The sequence below is a fragment of the Neltuma alba genome, unplaced genomic scaffold (genome assembly GCF_004799145.2).
Source record: "Neltuma alba isolate B1F8T4 unplaced genomic scaffold, ASM479914v2 tig00000628_pilon, whole genome shotgun sequence".
In the NCBI taxonomy this organism is placed as follows: Eukaryota; Viridiplantae; Streptophyta; class Magnoliopsida; order Fabales; family Fabaceae; genus Neltuma; species Neltuma alba.
In genome coordinates this window covers 153,080-174,518 of record NW_021632123.1, presented here as the reverse complement: position 1 = coordinate 174,518, position 21,439 = coordinate 153,080, and the positions used below count along the sequence as shown (strand labels likewise).

Genomic DNA, 21,439 nt, shown 5'->3' with positions numbered 1-21,439 from the left:
CAACACTTATTTATTATAAATAACCAATTTAACTTACTTCCTTAATCTCCTCAAATAAGTCAATTGGGTCTTATAATTAGGACCGGAGGAGTAGTAGACTTGACCATTGCAGTTTCAGGTGATCTCTTCCTCCATTTTCTGGTTTTCTTTAATTGGGAGAATTGCAATTAGATCCTAAAATCCAAGTTAAAAATACTTAAGGTGCCAAAATATTGCAGCTCCTCCTCCACAATCTTGCAACTGAAGATTGTCTTGAGACTTCACTGTTATTAAATTATTACCTTGAAATCTAACTGAAATTCTCTCTTTGATGATAAACTCGAGGAGTAATACATTATTAATTGCTGAAACACGTTCGAATGATTGTCTTAATTTGTTTCATTCTTTAGCGTTTCTTCAAACTTTTTTCTTCTGTATTGGTGTACTGGTGTGCTGGTGTTCACCATTTTAATGGGTCACCGCTCATGAGAATACATAAATTTTTCCAAGGAAAAAAAGAAAAGAAAAGAACATATGAAGCGTATGACCAGAAATAGAGCAGTAGGCCTTGCTGGTGCTTAAGCTCTAAGAGAAGAATAGAGAAGTAATGCCTAGCACTAAGAAGCAAGATTGGTCATTGAGTTAAAAAACACCAAATTCGCAACATTCTGTTTTGAGACTCGGAGGTGCTCTAATATGATGATTATGTGGACGGCAATGGTGCCCTGTGAGATAATATTAACAACTTTTTTGCCATGTGAGATGATGTAACGATGAGTCAGCATGAGTTATTGATGGTAAAGAACAAAATTATAAATAGTAAATAGATGAGGGAGTGAGTTTTAACTGAGTCAAAAATATAGGGGTTAAATTATACCAAATCATACTTGAGGGACTAAGTTATAAATGAGTTAAAAGTTAAAGGATTAAAAGATTAATTTTTCCAAAAAAGTAATAATAATGGTAATGGACTTAGTCCTTGCGGTAATTGTAGCAAATAACCCAATTTTTATACAATATAAACAAATTTCAGTGTAGTAATAATCCAAGTTTTACGTTGGAGACAACAGGGATGCTTACAGGCAAACTTCAAGAAAAACCGTGTCTAAAATTTATTCAAGGATAATACTATGCTATAAATATATAATTTAAAATGTGAGATTATTTTTTATCAGATGATTGATTTTGACACTAATCAATTAGTGATGACCATTTTTGTGATAGAAAAAGTTTCTTCACAAATTCTGTCACTAATTGATTAGCGATTATTTATAAAAATTGCTGTGGAAAATTCTCCACATTTTTTTATGGCCTACTATCCACAGTTGTTAACTTAATAACCATTGCAGAAAGTTGCTTTCCATGATGATTAGTGATATTACCATCATGAAAGGTTTAGTTTTTTAATATAATTTGTTTTATTTCTTACACAACCTCCCTGCATTGAAACAAATCAAAACAGACCAATTTTCAACAATTAAACCAAACAGACCATGGAACTATCATAAGCATTCCATTTTATTCTAGAATCCAATTCAATTCTATACCAACATTTCCAATGAACAATTCAACTAAAACTCAACCAAACCTAATTCAACTAGAACATAACAAAAATTTCAATGCCAAAACTCAAATCTAATAAATAAGATAACCAAAATTTCTAATCCTAATCCGACTAAACCTAATGAACAATTTAATTGATAAATTAATTCCCAGTTTAATCACCCTCTAACCAACTAAAAAACCTACTAATACCAAAATTTTCACAAGTTCATCAACCCATATACTCAACTATTGTTGTTGACAACCCATCCCTCATTGCGTTGATTTCTTCAACTTCATATTCCTCTTCATTTTGAAATGCCTACAAAGTAAGTAGCCAAGTACTAAAAATGTGAAGAAAAAAAAATTAAAAAAAAACAATATTAATTGTGTCACTTTTATTTATCTCGTGTAGTTTCTCAGTGACTTTGTCTCAATGATGTCATGAATGTAGCAAATCACATAATATCCACATTCAACATTTCCATGTTGATGATGGTACTAACAAAACAAAAATATTTAATTCAATAAATTAGTAAATATGTAAATTTATACCTAATAAATTTATAATCATAAAACGTAGTTCAAAACAATGTTCGTAAAAAATAGTTCAAAACAATTTACTCTTGGAAAAATCCACATTGGTTTAAAATGACCCTTTTTTGTTGACCGAACTGGATCCTTGAAGAGTCCTATCACCAATTGGGAAAAAGAAGATATTACAACATGGTATTTTAAATTTTATACCTAATAAATTTATAAACAAAAACTTACATTTCGACAAGATCCTTAGTTTCGTCTTAGGGCTATCCAAGCAAGCAATCAAACCAATATATGCTGTTCTCATGAGGGGCGAAAACAAGAAGAGTCTAATGAAAACTACAAGATATCAATCATGTTAATTATAATTATATATATGTATATAGTTGTGTGTGCGCCAAATACAAGAGTACACTTACTTTTCAATGTAAGGTGCAAAACATATTGGCTTCTTCATTTGGGTCATTCTTGTCATCATGTAGAATGACCTCACTTCAGCAGTGTTTGATGTCTTCTGCACCTTTGGTGAATACATGAAGCCATATGTGCTATCCTTTTCTTGTTTCGTACATGTGCAATTGAAGTCCATGTTGTTCAAATAAGAAAAAAATTAGTGCGCACATAAGTAAAACTTTAAATATGAAAATGAAATTGAAACTTACAATATAACCAGCTGTGTGAAGACTACATTCATCTCCTGAAAATTTAGGAACTCAACAATGTCCTTCTTGTCGACGGTGAAGTTGTAAGTGAGATCTATATCCACAACCCCTAATGGCATCTTAACTTGCACCATAGAATGAAACAATGCCAAACTTCCAAATTCTGTGTGAGCATTGGTAGATCAATTCATGAAGCTCCAAAAGAATGACACGGAATATAAATATGTGGCACGCACTTCCTTTTTGCATTTATATTCCGTCAAATTATAAGAATTCATATATATTCAATATGCTGACTGCTCAAATATTAAGATTTATGCACAATTGCTATTTTAATATGATGATCCATTCCCATTAAATGATGTTAAAATATGCTCTGTTTTTTGGAAGGTAAAAGCAGAGGTAAACAAGTCATGTTGTAAGATCATGTTTTTTTTCCCCCATATTAATGTTGAAATAATTATGTTATGGTATAAAGTGAAGAAATGCATTCACTTTACAGGTTGGCTCATTTTTCATTTAAAAAGATGAAGAAATAATTTGAGCTGGAGGAGGCCATTGGAAGCTCAAACCAAAGGAACCATCTTTCTTAAGCCCATTTAAAAATTGAAACACTTAATAAACTGGGTTTTGGGTTATTGGTAATAGGAAAGACACAGTAATGTTAGAATTAATAAGTTTATTGTTATTGAGACTTAATAGAAATTTTTATTAATAAATTTTAGAAGTTTTTTAAACTCTTCGAAGAAGGTAGATATTTTGTGGCATTTTCTAAGATTTATATTAGATCATATATTGTCTTTTTTCTCAAATAAAACAATGTAATGTTTGAACTCATACTCATCTAGTGAATTTATCTACTTTATATCTTGGAATCTTTAGCCTTTTTTTTGACAAATTTATTACTGGTTCGGTTTATTTTAACAGATTTCACTTCTTACAATTGAAGCACCGGTAAAACATTTGTTCTTCAAATTCAAAAAGCCTTTTCAGCAGTTTAATTTAACATTGATTACTCTTTTGTTGAAGCCGGATGAGTTCATTTTCTTGATTCTGCTGATGTTTTAAATTAAGTTTGATCTTTACGTTTTATAGGACGCTTCTACAAGTGATCATGCGAATTTTGTTACTGTGGGAAAATCATCAAGAAGTGTGTCTTCAAATAATGCTAATAGTCCCCGATTCTGATTTTTGAATTTCTAATATTAAGATAAAAATGATGGTAGCGCACTTTTAATTTCTTCGGATATATTGAATGGGAGGTGGACAAGATAGTGAATCTAGGAAATGATTAGTGAATTTGATTGTGTGCGGAGGAGAGAAACTATAAGAAGTAGTGGAAGGGCCATAATTTTTTTTTTTAAAATAGTATATTAAAATATTGATATCTAAATAATTAATATTAAAGTGATGTGGTGCTATTTGGGAGATAAATTATGACCCATTAGATCAATTTTATAATGGTTGGTATATGTATGTAAGAATGAAAAAGAATTTCTATTAAATTCATATGAGCTGGCGTATCATGATTCATCAAGGGATATGAGAGTTGCACTTCATAAGTATTTAAACTCTCATTTATCTATCATGGATTTGTGACTGTCCATTAGTCTTTCTCTTCTCTTTATCCTTAATTAATTAGTACTACTTTCACTCCTTAATATATAAGCTAGTTGACTAATTGAAGTAAATTAAGGAAACTAGTTTGGTTAGTTATTTATAATAAATAGGTGTTGTCTTTTCTAAAATATCTTTCCTAATCAAATATATTGGCTAGAACTACTATTATTACAAGAATTACCTTGGAAAAAATGGATAAATGTGAGAGATAAAGTGGATTGAGATATTATATTTAAGAAAAAATAAAAGTTAAATGAGCTCTTATATGAAGGACCGGAGGTAGTATCTGGGAAGCATGAATGGCATAGGCTAAATAGCTTACACAGTTTTTATTTTCTTATATATAGTATTTACTATCATTTTGTTCTTATTGTCATCTTTTGTGTTCAGCATGTAGTCTTATTAATCATCAATCACTATTATATTTCACATACAGTTTTTAACAGGAAATAATTCTAAAAAAGGAATCTAACATAACTTTTGCCATTAATTCTTTTTACCTTTTCCTTTAATTTAAATATTAAACTCATCAAAATACTATTTAATTATTTATAGGAGCTGCAGGATGTGAGGCCAGAGAAAGATGACCATCTTCCTATTTCACAACTCCTTACTCAATAACACTTGAAAAAATAGGATTATCTGAAGATAGAACATTGAATCAATGCTGAATAAATCAATAATAATAATAATCAATACTGAATAAATAAATAAATAAATAAATATAAATATTCCCTCCGTTCTAAACACAGTGCCTGGCAGAACGTCAAATTGTGAGTGATCTTAAATTCAGTGTTGATAAGGTGGACTACAGATTCAATAGAAAAACGATGAAAAACATATGTGCAACCCGCTCTTAGTATGCCAAAAGCACAAAGTAACACTCATCTACACAAACAAATAAAATAGAATCTCACGTTATAATGTGAGTTCTTAAATATACAATCTTCCTATGTGCAAGTATAAAATTAAACGTAGGGACTATCAAACTATAACTTTTTTTCCGTCCCTAGTTTATATGGCAAATCAACCCATATTACATATAAAAATAATCCTTTAATTTTAATACAATTGGGTAAAAAAATTAAATTGTTCATGCATCCAAATTATTAACTCACACTGCCAACTAATGATGCTCAGATGACCTTTTAAATAATGCTGGAAGTGGTAACGAACTTTGTATGATAGGAAATAGAACGTCAGGTCAAGGGAATTACAAGCAAAAGGCTTTTGTAATTTTTTTTTTTGGGGTCAACAAAAGGTGTTTGTAATTTTTTTTTTGGCCATCTCTGCTGTTAGATTAGACTTAATGTTTCTAAAATTACTTATAAAATTTCACATTATCAAAAATAAATAAATTCAAAACTACTACATTTTGATCATAATAGTTTAAAACTGCTATAAAAAATATTTAAAGCATAATTTTAAAAAATATTATACCTCGATCGTTCAAATTTCAATCTAATAGTGAAAATGGATAGTGTAAAATGGGATTGGACGGAATGGGTAAAGGGTAGAAGCCTTATCCAAAGCCTAGAACTCTTACCTAAGGATTTCTCCTGAACCAAGCCCACTTGAATTTATTTTGAAGGGAAAATTTCAGTGAAGGATCGCAGAAGGCAATTTATATCAGTCAAGGACCAAAACTTTCTGAAATTTCACTGCAGGACCAAGGGATCAAATTGAAATTAAAATTTAGAGTGAGATTACAATAATGCCCTTTTATTTTATTAAAAAATAAATATTTACCGGAGTTACTATTCCGGCCACCGGAGATTGGAGGTCTAGCCACTGGCGCTCAGGTTGACGCCGCCGAGGGTCCGGTCACCGGTGGCTGGAACAGTAGCTCCGGCCAGACCTCCGGTGGCCGGAACAGTAGCTCCGGCCAGACCTCCGGTGGCCGGAGTTTTTTTTGTTTAAAACAAAGTGGCCAAGGGAGGGTTTGAACCCATGATCCCTTGGCACACTAAAAGACTTATAACCACCAAGGCAAGCAACCCATTCAATCATAAGATGCAAATAAAACTATATATAACAAAACAAACGCAACTGTCCAAATATAAATGAACAAGTGAAATTAGATGATTTACAAGTGGAATTCAGAAATTTGCAACAAAGATTAGGCAATTTACAAATAACATAATAGAAGTCATAACCCCAAATGCAAGTATTTAAATGCAAATGAGCAAGTGAAATTTGAAGATTTACAATAAAAGTTTATGGATTTACAACCCAAATTTGGTAAACACAAGAGAATTCACAACTCAAAATGTAAGTATTTGAGTATAAGTGAACAAGTGAAATTAGATAATTTACAAGTGGAATTCAGTAATTTACAAGAAAAATTAGGCAATTTACAAATAACATAATAGAAGTCATAACCCCAAATGCAAGTGTTTAAATGCAAATGAGTAAGTGAAATTTGAAGATTTACAACAAAAGTTTATGGATTTACAACCCAAATTTGGCAAACACGAGAGAATTCATAACCCAAAATGTAAGTGTTTGAGTATAAGTGAACAAGTAAAATTAGACGATTTACAAGTGGAATACATCAATTTACAACAAAAATTAGGCAATTTACAAATAACATAATAGAAGTCATAACTCCAAATGCAAGTGTTTAAGTGCAAATGAGCAAGTGAAATTTGAAGATTTACAACAAAAGTTTATGGATTCACAACCCAAAGTTGGCAAACACAAGAGAATTCACAACCCAAAATGTAAGTGTTTGAGTATAAGTGAACAAGTGAAATTAGACGATTTACAAGTGGAATTTAACAATTTACAACAAAAATTAGGCAATTTACAAATAACATAATAGAAGTCATAATCCCAAATGCAAGTCTTTAAGTGCAAATGAGCAAGTGAAATTCGAGTCAAATTTCACTTGCAAATCTATAAAATTTTGTTGTAAATCTTCAAATTTCATTTGCTCATTTACACTTAAACACTTGTATTTGGGATTGTGAGTTCCATTATGTTATTTGTAAATTTTTTAATTTTTGTTGTAAATTGCTGAATTCTACTTGTAAATCGTCCAATTTCACTTGTTCACTTATACTCAAATACTTACATTTTAGGTTGTGAATTCTCTTATGTTTGCCAAATTTGAGTTGTAAATCCATAAGCTTTTATTGTAAATCTTCAAATTTCACTTCCTCATTTGCACTTAAACACTTGTATTTGGGATTATGACTTCTATTATGTTATTTGTAAATTACCTAATTTTTGTTGTAAATTGCTGGATTTCACTTGTAAATCGTCTAATTTCACTTGTTCACTTATACTCAAACACTTACATTTTGGGTTGTGAATTCTCTTGTGTTTGTCAAATTTGGATTGTAAATCCATAAAATTTTGTTGTAAATCTTCAAATTTTACTTGCTCATATGCACTTAAATACTTGCATTTTGGGTTATGACTTCTATTATGTTATTTGTAAATTGCCTAATTTTTGTTGCAAATTGTTGAATTCCACTTGTAAATCGTCTAATTTCACTTGTTCATTGATATTTGGACAGTTGCGTTTGTTTTGTTATATATAGTTTTATTTGCATCTTATGATTGAGTAGGTTGCTTGGCTTGGTGGTTACAAGTCTTTTGGTGTGCCAAGGGATCATGGGTTCAAACCCTCCTTTGGCCACTTTGTTTTAAACAAAAAAAAACTTCAACCACCGGAGGTCCGACCGGAGCTACTGTTCCAGCCACCGGTGACCGGACCCCCGGCAGCAGCAACCTGAGCGTCGGGCGCGTGGCCGGACCTCTGATCTCCGGTGGCCGGAACAGTAACTCTGGTAAATATTTATTTTTTAATAAAATAAAAAGGGAGGGGTATTATTGTAATCTCACTCTAAATTTTAATTTCAATTTGGTCCTTTGGTCCTGCAGTGAAATTTCAGAAAGTTTTGATCCTTGACTATTATAAATTGCCTTCTGTGATCCTTCACTGAAATTTTCCCTATTTTGAATAACAAATTGGACAACCAACAACACTGCACATTCTCAATCAACATTTTGATTCAGATTATGACCCTGATCTCAAGCGTTACAAATAATAATTCTGTAGTAACCTCAATTAGTTAGCCAGCGTTCAATAGCATTAAATAGGAAAAAAAATATTTCTTCTTGACCAGCATTTTTAAATATGATACATAGAATGATCTTGAAAATAATATTTGAGAAAATATATAATTTTTGTAATACAATAATTTAATTATTTCATATTTAATAATTTTAACACAATATTCATTATTTAATTATAAATCATTTCATATTCAATTGAGAATATATGTATGACAACACACGTCACCATTCATTTCACAATAGAGAGTGTTTTTTCATTCAAAACATCGGCAAGCATAAAAAAAAAAGAAAAAAGAAGATAACAATATATCACATAGGTAAAGCATATACACAATAAGCACCGCTCCGCATATCGCATGGTGGAGAAGACCTTAGTTTCTCTCCATTAGAGAAATTAAATGAGTGTTGCTTTAAATTTTAAGTTCAGGGTATTATGCAATTTTCTGCTTTTAAACTCACCAAGCAAGTATGCACATCTTCTGTTTAATATTTTAGAAGTTATTTATGGCATGCTTCCTTAATTTGATCTTTATTCTTTTTTCGTGAGTCAAGATCATTTTATCTTTGCTTGTGCACATCTTTCTTCTTATTCTAGACTCAATTATCACAAAATAACTATTACTGATTTAAGAAAATGAATAAAATCTTATAACAATGATTTCATACCTCACTAGATAATGTTTGTAATTGATTATTTCATATTTGATATTTAGGAAAAAGTAGATATCTCTAAAATTTCTTTTCAGGTTTTGCTTTAACTAAATAAACAATGATCCATGTTTATGTAATTTAAGAATTTCAAAAAGTCGTTGATTAGTACCAATATAAAATTTTAGAAGTTGTACCTTGTATTCGCATCAATGGATTGTGATTACAAAGGATCATATATAAAGTACTTCTTCGGTCTTTAATATAAGATCTAATTGTTGAATTAATCTTAGTTTTAAATGTAAAACATATTTCTCATATTTATTTTTTTTTTTAAAATTGTCTGATACTCTTCCAATCACAATCAAGTAGAAGGGAAAGATGAGATATTAAGAAAGATGATTATAGTGATTTAGGTAGAAAAAAACATATCATATTGCTTATAATTAACTAACTCCTTATTTTTTTAATTTAATCAAATTAGTTAAATAGGTCTTATATTAAAGACCAGAAGAATACAGACTTGGCTTAAATGCACGCACAAGACCGATTGTGACTAACAAGTCAAGCACCCCAATATTTTCCATATTTCCAAAGACTTCTGAAGTATTTGTTTGTTTCTTTGACATCTTCTGGCTAACGTTTTTTATGGGTAATCTCTAGTCATAGCCTGCCAAACTGGACCACAAAATGGAAGTTGTTTCGTGCGAAATGGTACATGACTTTGAGGTCTACTTACAAGTCAGTCATTCCATGTAGCTATGAATATTGGGTGGTTGGTATAATGAAGTCCTTAGACTTTTGATATATACGTTTGTGAACGGTAGGGACAGGATATGGCCTGCAAGATTGATTGTAAGCGAAATAATACGGTGAAAAAAGTACTCTTTTTGTCCTCAATATAAGATCTAATTGTTGAATTAATCTTAGTTCTAAATGTAAGACATATTTCTCATATTTATTAATTTTTGTTAAATTGTCTGATACTCTTCCAATCACAATCAAGTAGAAGGGAGAGAGGGGATATTAAGAAAGATGATTATAGTGTTTTAGAGAAAAAAAACAAATCATATTACTTATAATTAACTAACTCTCCTTATTTTTTTAATTTAATCAAATTAATTAAGTAGGTCTTATATTAAATACTAGAAGAATACAGACTTGGCTTAAATGCACGCACAAGACCGATTGTGACTAACAAGTCAAGCACCCCAATATTTTCCATATTTCCAAAGACTTCTGAAGTATTTGTTTGTTTCTTTGACATCTTGCTAACGTTTTTTATGGGTAATCTCTAGTCATAGCCTGCCAAACTGGACCACAAAATGGAAGTTGTTTCGTGCGAAATGGTACATGACTTTGAGGTCTACTCACAAGTCAGTCATTCCATGTAGCTATGAATATTGGGTGGTTGGTATAATGAAGTCCTTAGACTTTTGATATATACGTTTGTGAACGGTAGGGACAGGATATGGCCTGCAAGATTGACTGTAAGCGAAATAATGCAGTAAAAATGAAAATGTGGTTTAAGAAATTAAACAGAAAAAGGTTCTTCTCATCATCAACATTATTTATGGGGTTATTCTATAACCTATACAGTACGATGAAAATAAAAATAATTTCCTTGATGTGATAACAAGCCATTTGTAGTTCTTCATCATGATTTTCTTTTTCCTTCATCACATCAACTTCTACTAATGACCACTTAATGTTTGAAAAATCTACCATGCTTATGCCTAGTGAGTGCTCTTAATTAAATAAACATTATTTGACTATTAATGAGTGTACTAATAAAGGGAAAATAATAGAGAAATCATTTAATTTATCTTATTGAAATATAAATGAGATTTATTATGAAACATGTAAAAGTTTTTGTGACATTTCTTATGAATTGAGGGAGTAGCTTAGTAGTACATACCAAATGGGTCCTTAGTCATATTGAAACCTAAAAAGGCTACGTACAACTCCACTTTACAACTCTACTTCTAACGAAAAGAGCATCTTATTAAGCTTGAAACTTCTATAAATGGTATCTTATAACTCCTCTTGATTAATTTATAATTAAATATTTACTTAAGGATAATTTTTTAAAAGTAGTAATTTTATAACAATTTATATTATAAAAAATAAAGTATATTCTCTCTATCCATTATGATCGAGTAAATAATTAAAGATTTTTTTCCCTCTTCCATTCATGCTTTCTCTTTATTTGGTTGTTAACCCATAAATTTATTTGGGATTAGTGTTTTGCCAATGTCATTGTTTGGCTAGTCTCAGAAATTAAGATGTTATTTATATGCTTTAAAATTAAAACACTTGAAAGATTAATAAGTTTACTCTTATAGGACTTATTGGAAATTTCTAATTTTTTTTAATAACTTTAAAAACTCCTCAAATTCTTCCAAGAACATATTCTTTAAATTCTTAGAACATGTTTAGTTGGTATTTTCTAGGATTTAGATTTAGATTATATATTGTCTTCCCTTTTTTTCCCACGTGACTTCTTTATACTCCCAAATCAAATAATGTAATGTTAAATTCATGGTCATCTACTGAATTTCTATAGTGTTAATTTAAATTTAAGATTAAGATCTATTATGCAATTTTATGCTTTTAGATTAGTTTGCACATGTTTGTTTTTATTTTATTTCCTATGGCATGCATGCTTCTTAATTTGATCTTTAGTATAACATACGGTGTTTCATTTTCAGCCTATTGGTGCGAGAGCACCATATCTTCTTTCTCAATTTAATTATCGACAGAATAAACATTTTTTAAAGGAATTAACTAAAAGTTTTAGAATCTTCTAAGAGATGATTTCATACTTTACTAGCTAACATTTTTATTGATTATTTCAGACTTAATATTCGGGAAAAATTTGATAATATCTGAAATTCCATTCATGCTTTGCTTTAATTTAAAAATAACCTTGCCTATATAATTTTAAAGATTTCAAAATTCATGAATTATTTCTTTTCGATGTGTAAAAAAAAGCATCAATTATTTTTTCTGGTGTATAAAAGTTCATCAATTATTGCTAATATAAAATTTAACACATAACCAAATGAAGCTGTTTCCGGTCAGATGAATTGTAACTACAACTGCAAATTTGACTTTAATGCACAATAGACAGATTGTGTTTTGCAAGTAAAACATGCTAGTAGTTTCTCTATTTCCAAAGACTTTGATATATTTATTTGTTTCTTTGACATCTTCTTGGTAGCTAATTTCTTTGGGTAATCTCTAGGTATATTCACAAAAGTATTTGAAGAGTAACCGCTAAAATGATTTTCATTTCAACAATAAAATTCAAACTTGACACTCCTTTAAAATATGTGCTATATTATATTTGTATAAACTAAACCAACTTTAATTTTGTTAATATGTTATCCTTCAATATGATTTTCAAAATGCTTTAAAACAATTGCACAAATGATCCCTTCAAATTTGTGGCATAGAAAGTGGATTATCAGATTGAGTTTCTGTGCCTTTTGAAATATACATACAAAAATACAAACTTTTTTTTTTTGCCACATACAACAATCTATAAAATTGGAAAAAAAAAATAATTAAATTCTGCGCTATTCATATGTTTTTGAAGTCAACAGTGGTATTCTCTTTTGGGTAAACTAAAATGATATTACCAAATCAAAATTACGAACACACGCACACACGAGTTGATTCGTTTGAAATTGAGTGTGACTTTGAGGTCTACTTACAAGTCAAGCGCTCCATGTACCAATGCATACGTACAATCAATTAAAGTTTGTAGACTTTTGATAAACATTTTTTTTTTGGTTACAGACTTTTGATAAACATTTTGTTCATGCATGCTTCTTCCCACTAGTAATTATAATTTTTTTTTCTCTGTCTATGGCCTACAAGACTGACCATAAATGAAATAATGCAATGGAAATGAAAATGCGGTTCAGGAAGTGGAATTATACTCTCTCATTACTAACGTATTTATGGGGTCATTTCATCAACTTGTTTTTGGGGATAACTTTAATTTTTGGAATGCCGATTTCATCTATGCTCAACTCTTTGTTGGTATTAACTGGAATATATTTTGGTTTAGTGGTTGGTCAATATCTTTAATTTGTTTAGCTAGTCTTAAAGAAATTCAGATGTTATTTACACTTAGCTGTTATTTATAAATTTATTTTTGTGGATGTATTTTTCATTTTGAAAATTCCCTAATTAAAATAAATTGAAGGCTGCTTTTAATAAAATAGATGATACACTAGTTGAAAATTGCAAATTGAGACTACATCAAAATTAACATTTTAAAAAAAGGATAAGGTGATTAAATTCTCTAAAAGTATTCACACAAAAAACCCTGCATCTGAAGGTTTTTTGTCCCCCCTCTTATCTGCCATTATATAAATTTTTTTTATCTGTTATTGTATAAATATATGTATTATAACATGTTGTTCAGATTTGAGTTATTAGGTGTACAAAATAATCTTTGAGTTTCCATCCTGGAGCGTGTAATCTTGGCAAATACCATTTTTAATTATACAATTTACTTTACTATATGTGTATTGAAATATTACCTGGCAAAAAAAATGTTTATAGAAATATTAAAGCCACGCAAGACAAACAGAAGAGAATATAAATCAATTTTAAATGAAGTACAATACAAAAAAGTAAACAGCTTTTATTATTTGGAAGTCTGTAATTAATCACAATCACGCAATATATTTTATTTTAGTGTTCACTTTTTTATGGTTATTTTTTAATGCAGTCACGAGAGATGTCATTTTGCAATTTGAAATTTAACGTCCTCGCCTTGACTTTGATTTAGAATTGGAGAAGTATAAATGGACGTGTTTGTTAATCGCTGGATGCACAACACTTGCGAATTTGATAAGTCTGCTGTGCAAAACATGGAAAAACCTCTTCCCTTTGTTTTCCTTTTCTTTCTTCATTGCTTCATGTCTTGCTTAGCTTGGAGTCAAACAAACATGACTAGCGACATATCTGCACTTCTTTCCCTTAAATCCTATATCACTTTAGATCCACACAATTTCTTAGCTAATTGGTCTGTCTCTTCTTCTCCTTGTAGTTGGGCTGGTGTCACCTGCAATACTCATCATGGAAGGGTCCATTCCTTGATTCTTCGTAGCATGGATCTTAAGGGTAGCATATCTCCACAGCTAGGAAACCTCTCCTTCCTAGTTGATCTTGATATCAGTAAAAACAACTTTCATGGTCCAATTCCTCAAGACTTGGTTCAATTACGTCGATTGAGACTGTTCAACTTGAGCTATAATGACTTTCACGGACAAGTTCCAACATGGATAGGAGATTTATCTCTACTTGAGCAGTTGAGTTTTCGAAATAACAGTCTCAATGGGTTTATTCCATTATCTCTATTCAATCTATCAAGGTTGGAGACTTTGGATTGGAACTCTAATATCATTGAAGGTACCATCCCACCTGAGATAGGAAGTCTAAAGCAATTGAAGAATTTACAACTTTCAAGGAACAAACTTTCAGGAGCAATTCCCCAAACAATTTTCAACTTATCTTCACTTGAAGTGCTATGGTTGTCTTATAATAATTTGTCAGGTATGTTTGTATTAATTTTTATATTTATATTTGTGTTTGCTCAAAACTAGTCTATTTATTCATCTGGATATAAACTCTCAATAATCATGTGTTTGGGTGCGTTGAATGTGGTTTTTCTTTAATGATCCTTTGTTCTAATTTATAAAGTAGGGTGATAAAGCATAGAATTCAAGTTTTCATTATTAATATTGAATAACTCAGTTCTAATATTGATTTTTTTTTTGTCGATCTATGCAAATTATATCATTGTGAAAGAAAAATTTGTTTAAATTCTTAGGAATTACTTAGGTCATGACGTTTTAGAAGATATAGAATGGGTTTTATTTGTCATTACATACCAAACGGTTTTTGAGGATACTCCAAACCGCAGAAGACTTGTTCCTAAAAAATGCGACTTCTGCATTTTTTTTTTTTAGCATTTTATATTGATGAGATTTTTTTTTTCAATTTTTGAAATAAAAAGCTATGGCGAGTTGAATTTTAGAAGTTTAAAATAGTTAAGACGTGCTTTATGGCGATCCCTTATTCGAAACGTGCTTTGAACACATGGCACCAGCTGGGATTCCTTCTTTCTACTTTTTTGGTATTTTTCATTTCCCCCCATATTTCCTTTTCAATGGCAAGTTTTTTTGGTTTTCTTTTGTTATAGACAAGCCACTAGAATTTAATAAACACACATAATTATTATGCTTAGAGTGTGTAAAATTCGTAAATACCATTTTTTACTGTATGTTAATTGAAATTTTAAAAGGGCCCCATACACCGCTCCCTAGAGTCACAAGGAATTAAAATGTTGGAGTATTTCTTACTTTTATTAATGATATTTCTATCTTGGGTCACTTGTAATTAGCTGTTTATATTTAGCGACATCCTTATAAACCGAATAGTCTGTTTATTTATATATTTATTTTAGCTTCTCAAACTTTAAAAAAAAAAAAAACTTTAGATGTATTGAAAACAAATATAGCACACCACTCTAATTAATTTTAATTTGACGTAAATCACGAGAGATGTCATTTTCCCGGTTTGAAATTGAGTTTGCACTCCTTGACTTTGATTTGGGATTGGAGAAATATAAAATGATGTGTCTATTAATTTTTGGATGCTCGACACTTACAAATTGAATTCTCTATTTTTATCTTAATTATAACAGTTTGTTAGGTATGTTTTGAATGATTCTGGGGTTGTCTCCGTTTTTTTCTTTGTTTTTTTTTAGTTGTTATATTTTTGTGCATTTCTTACTGTTTTTTCCATCATTTTTCTATTCTTCTTAAAAGAATAAAAAACAATTTGGCATCCCAATTTTGAGATGGTTAGTAACCCTATACCATAGGGAAAAAGACTATTGGTATAATATTAGTCTGACGAGATCTTTTAAGGCTCATTATCAATCTTTGAAAACGATATTTATTATTATCATGCTATGACAAACTTTTTGAAGTTTTTTTAATTTAAAAAAAAAAAAAGAGTAAGCCTTACCAGCAACATGTTCGGAAAATGGAACATTTAATTTTAATTTGGATAATATAATTTCATGATATATTATTCACTTTTATTTTAAATAAGTTTGTAGATAACAAAAATAATTTTTTCGGAGTCTTCCAAAAAATATGTCCTTTGAAAGAAATGATGAATTGGCGTAAATCGGAAAAAGTAACAAAAATAAATTTAAATTAATCAAAATTACAGAAAAATAAACTGAACTGAAACATAAAGCAGTGGGATGAATCCCCATATCCAAAATATTTATTCTATGTTATTACCTGAGCTGAACGGAAAGGGTTATTTCTATTTTGAAAATAAGTATCGTTGTGTTTATTATTTAGAATGTACTAATGTTATTTCTCATATAAGAGCGCAAGTCTTACTATGTGTTTTCAAAAATGCAAATATGTCTCATGTACATAATATTTTTATCAACTACACAATGATCTTGAACTGTCCCTATATAGGACTTAGCTAGCTGGTGACGGATTTGATTTTTGAAAATAATTATATTTCTTAACACTGTCAGCTTACCTTTGTAAGGTTATATCTTATCCTTGAGTATATTTTCAAAATTGTTTTCAATAAAAATGTAGACATAAAATTCAACACTTGATTGACAAATATAACTATGAATTAAAAATACATACTTTAAAAAAATCTTCGGTATGCATGGTCAAACCCAACAGCAAGGAAAACAAAAACCTTAAAGAATCCACACTCTTAACTTTTCTTTCTTTTACTTTCTAGCATTTAACTTAAATTAATTGTTGATTATGTCTTTCAATATTTATACAGTGAAATAATAATTTTTGCTATGCATATTAATTATTTCAACAGCGGATTATTTGATCATTTTATTATAGTTAATGCGCGTGCTATGAAAGTTCATATTAACATATTGTTTATCATTTAATATATTGGAAGGAGCCATTCCAAATGAAATTGGTGATCTTCAACAGCTTCATACAATATATCTTGGAAGTAATCAGCTTTCAAGCACTATACCAACCTCCATATTTAATAGTTCAGTGCGACAATACATTGCACTAGCAATAAATTATTTATCTGGGAGTCTACCAACAAATGTTTGTTCTGGGCTTCCACAACTCAAATTATTTTATGTGCATGGAAATGATTTGTCTGGCAAAATACCCTCCATTTGGCATCAATGCAAGGAATTGGTAGAGTTGTCATTGGGGAATAACAAATTCAATGGAGGAAACATACCAACTGACATTGGAAATTTGACCAAACTTGAGTCGCTATACCTTAGAAGCAGCAACTTGCAAGGTAAGAGCTTTAATTATGTGTTTGTCTAAAATTTTGTTTTTACTATTTTGATAAGTCATTAATTTAATTTAAATATTACAAATTTAGTCAATAATAATTTTGCTAGATTAATTTTAAAGACATGGAACTTGATGCTTTCTTTTAATCTCAAGCTGGATATGCTTTCTTTTGTATATAATTTAATTTTCACACATGTCAAAACATGAAATAAAATATTTAAAATGAACAAAAATAAATTAATCAAAATTTGTAATTAACTTTCATGTGGTGCAGCATTGCTTCCGTGTCAGTTATTTTCCCCTCCATTTTGTTGTTGGAGGCCAATTATCCAGTGTCATGCATGAACCCATTTCCACTATTGCTGAATAATAATTTTCACTTCTCTCCAATTTTTCACCGGCATTCCTTTACATTATATATGTACTTTATGCATATTATACAAAAGTATTATAAAATTTTTAATTTTCCTATTTACAAGTCCATTCAGTGTTTTCACAAGAAGAGTTGTTAATGAATTATATTTAAATGCGAACCTCTTTACAAGTATTGAGATTATTATTTTTTATTTTTCTTCTTTTATTTCCTTTTTCTAATATTCTTCAATAATAAAATAAATTTAAAATGACATATTATCTGTTATTTCCTTATCATCGTTCATTTTTCTAGTGGAGGCTTGAATATGGCTAATGATTTATAATAACAAAGCAGCAATGATTTTTTATTTTCTTTCTGGTGATATTTTCTTCATTTTGAGGAAAACAAAGAAGTGATTTTTTTTGTCCTTTCATTCATTCATTCATATTCTTCGTTCATATAATGGGACTTATTTTAAGCTTGTGATTACAATGCCAAAATAAATGAAAGATAAGATTAACAACCGATGGGACCGCTTGATATTTAAAATGTGTAAGACATTTTTTTTTTAAAATTTTACTCTTAACTATCACATCATTTATACTTTGATCAATAAAATGGCTTCACCACGTATAATTTTTCCAGGAATCATTCCAAGTGACATTGGAAGCTTGACAAACCTCCAGAACCTTGATCTTAGCAACAACAGTTTGCAAGATCAGAATTTTAATTATATGACTGTCTTGGATCATGTGTCTATTTTTGTTTTGTTTTAATCTAGGGATGAAAAATAATTTTAAAATTAGATTCTGTTTTTGTTTTTTTCATTCATTTTAAAGAATCATGAGAAGGTCTGCGTTCATGGGAAAAATGCTTACAAAGAGCCATAACTTATTAACAAGTACATGTAATGTACGTGTTTGTCTGTTCATAAAATGCGGTTTATCTATTTTTCTCTTTATTTGGGAAAATACACATCTAATGGTGATACTTTCTTTTAATCCCAAAAGTGAATATTGCTTAATGCATATGTACATGTTTGTAACATGCTTACAGTGTGTTAATTGAAATTTATACGTATACACATATATTCATGTCTCACTTATATTCGCAAGGTGCCTTGTAGTAGTTGGGATTCCTTCTTTCTCTTTTTTTTTTTTTTTTCTATTTTTCATTTCCCCCACTTTTTCTATTCAATGGCATGTTTTTTCGTTTACTTTATAGACAATCCACTAGAATTTAATAATCACACATAATTATTATGCTTAGAGTTAGAGCCGGGAAAACGGGCTGAGCCCATCGGGCCGGCCCGTTTAGGCCCTGAAATTATGACGGCTGGGCTTGATATTTTTCCCTTCAAATGGGCAATAAGCTCTGGAGGGCCGAGGGCTTAAAAGGGCCGGCCCTACCGCAAGCGGGCCCTTTTAAGCCCTTTTTATATTTTTTTTGTTTTTTAAATTTTTTTATATAATTATAATATTATTAATTTTTTACATTGTTAATAATATTTCAAATATTTAGTTATTATTATCATTTTAAAATTAAATTTAGTGTTAGACAATAATTTATCCAATTAAATTTTTAAAAAATGTGTTAATTTGGACTTTAATAATGATTTGATTTATATTATATGCGTTGATATTTTTAAACTATATATATATATATTTGATAATAGAGTATTTTTATACTTATATAATTTGTGATTCTATAATTTGAATTAGAAATTCATGAGTTTCAACAACAATGTTTCTCACATTAAAGTAAAATAAGAGCTAGATTGTACAATTTAAAAGTAAAATTCCTATAAAGAAGAAAAACTTAATATTTTTGTTACGAAAGAAAAGCATACTTATGAAGAAGAGTAATTAATTATAGTGATGATGAAGTTTCAAAAGATTAATGATAGTGTTTATTTATTGTACAATTGCACTATAGATAAAACTTTTGGATGTTGTTATCTTGTTAATAAATTTTTTAGATATTCTTGGATGTTGATGGATATTTATATATGATGATATTTTATATTTGTGACTTAATTTTATTCATATTTATGTCTTTTTTTAATAATTTCATTGGTTTATTTTTATTTTTTTATAAAAGTTATGATAAATATAAAAAATAGTATTTTTTTTTCAAACGGGCCAAAAATCCGCGGGCCAGCCCCTAAGCCCTGTGGCTTAAGGGTCGGGCCTAGCAAATTAGGGTATTTTTGAAACTTCAGCCCTGGAGGCCCGGTCCTTTTAAGCCCATCAGCCCTGAAGGGCCGGCCCTGATTCCCAGTTCTACTTAGAGTGTGTAATATTCGCAAATACCATTTTTTACTGTATGTTAATTGAAATTTTGAAAGGGCCCCATACAACACTACTTAGGGTGTGTTTAGATGAAACCAAACCGTGGTTTGGAAAAGTGATTCTGGAGAATAGATTTTGGGAAGAATAGATTCTGGAAAGAATAAATGTTATGAAAAAAGTGATTTTGAGAAGTGAGAGTGTTTGGATAGTTGTTATCAGAAGCACTTTTTATATATACAAATCACTAAAAAAAAGACATAAGTTAATATGATAATTACAGAAAAAATAGATTTTATGATATATTTTAATTTGAAGAAATAAAATTGTTAATAATATATTTTTTATTAACATAATCAATAATACATAAGATAATATAATTAATAAATAATTAATATGTATATATATTTATAAAATATAAGATTAAATATGTTTATAAAAAAATATGTTTATAAAAAAAAAACAAGATACATATCTTATAAGCTCTCACACTCTCCCTTTTTTCTCCAAAAGCAAAAAATTTTTGCTTTTTTCAAAACCATGGTTTTGGAACCAAAACCACGGTATTGGCCCAAAACCACGGTTTGTGCAAATTGGATGGGTGTTTGGGTGACTTATCACCCAAACCATGGTTTGGGGTGTCACCCAAACGGTGCCTTAGAGTCACAAGGAATTAAAATACTGAAGTATTTCTTATTTGTACTAATGATATTTCTATCTTGGGTCACTTGTAATTAGCTGTTTATATTTAGCGATATCCTTATAATCCGAATAGTCTACTTATTTATATATTTATTTTAACTTCTCAAAATTAAAAAAAAAATTAGACATATTGAAAACAAATACAACATACCATTCTAAATAATTTAATTTGACGTAATCACAAGAGATGTCATTTTCCAGTTTGAAATTGAGTTTCCACTCCTTGACTTTGATTTGGGATTAGAGAAATATAAAATGATGTGTCTATTAATTTCTGGATGCTCGAAACTTACAAATTGAATTTTCTATTTTTATTTTAATTATAATAGTTTGTTAGTTATGTTTTGAATGATTCTGGTGTTGTCTCCATTGTTTTTTCCCTCTTTTTTAGGTTTTGTTATATTTTTGTGCACTTCTTCTTCTTTTTTTTTTCTAATCATTTTTCTATTCTTGTTAAGAGAGTAAAAAAGAATTTGTCATCCAAATTTTGAGATTTTTAGTGAGCTTGTACCATAGGAAAAAGAATATTGTTATAATATTAGTCCAAAGATATCTTTGAAGGTCCATTATCAATCTTTCAAAACGATGCCTATTATTATCATGTCATTAAAAAGTTTTTGAAGTTTTTTCTATTAAAAAATGAGTAAGCCTTGCGAGCAACATGTT

General features: G+C 29.6%; 1 protein-coding gene across 1 annotated transcript in view; it reads left to right on the top strand.

The window, feature by feature from the left end:
• LOC114743118 (probable LRR receptor-like serine/threonine-protein kinase At3g47570) overlaps window positions 1-21,439 on the top strand; it is a 64,764-nt gene that overhangs the window by 31,679 nt on the left and 11,646 nt on the right. Inside the window, exon 3 of the mRNA XM_028931313.1 lies at window positions 14,146-14,651. Within this exon, the coding sequence (XP_028787146.1) occupies window positions 14,146-14,651 (506 nt within the window). The remainder of the gene's footprint in view (window positions 1-14,145; window positions 14,652-21,439) is intronic.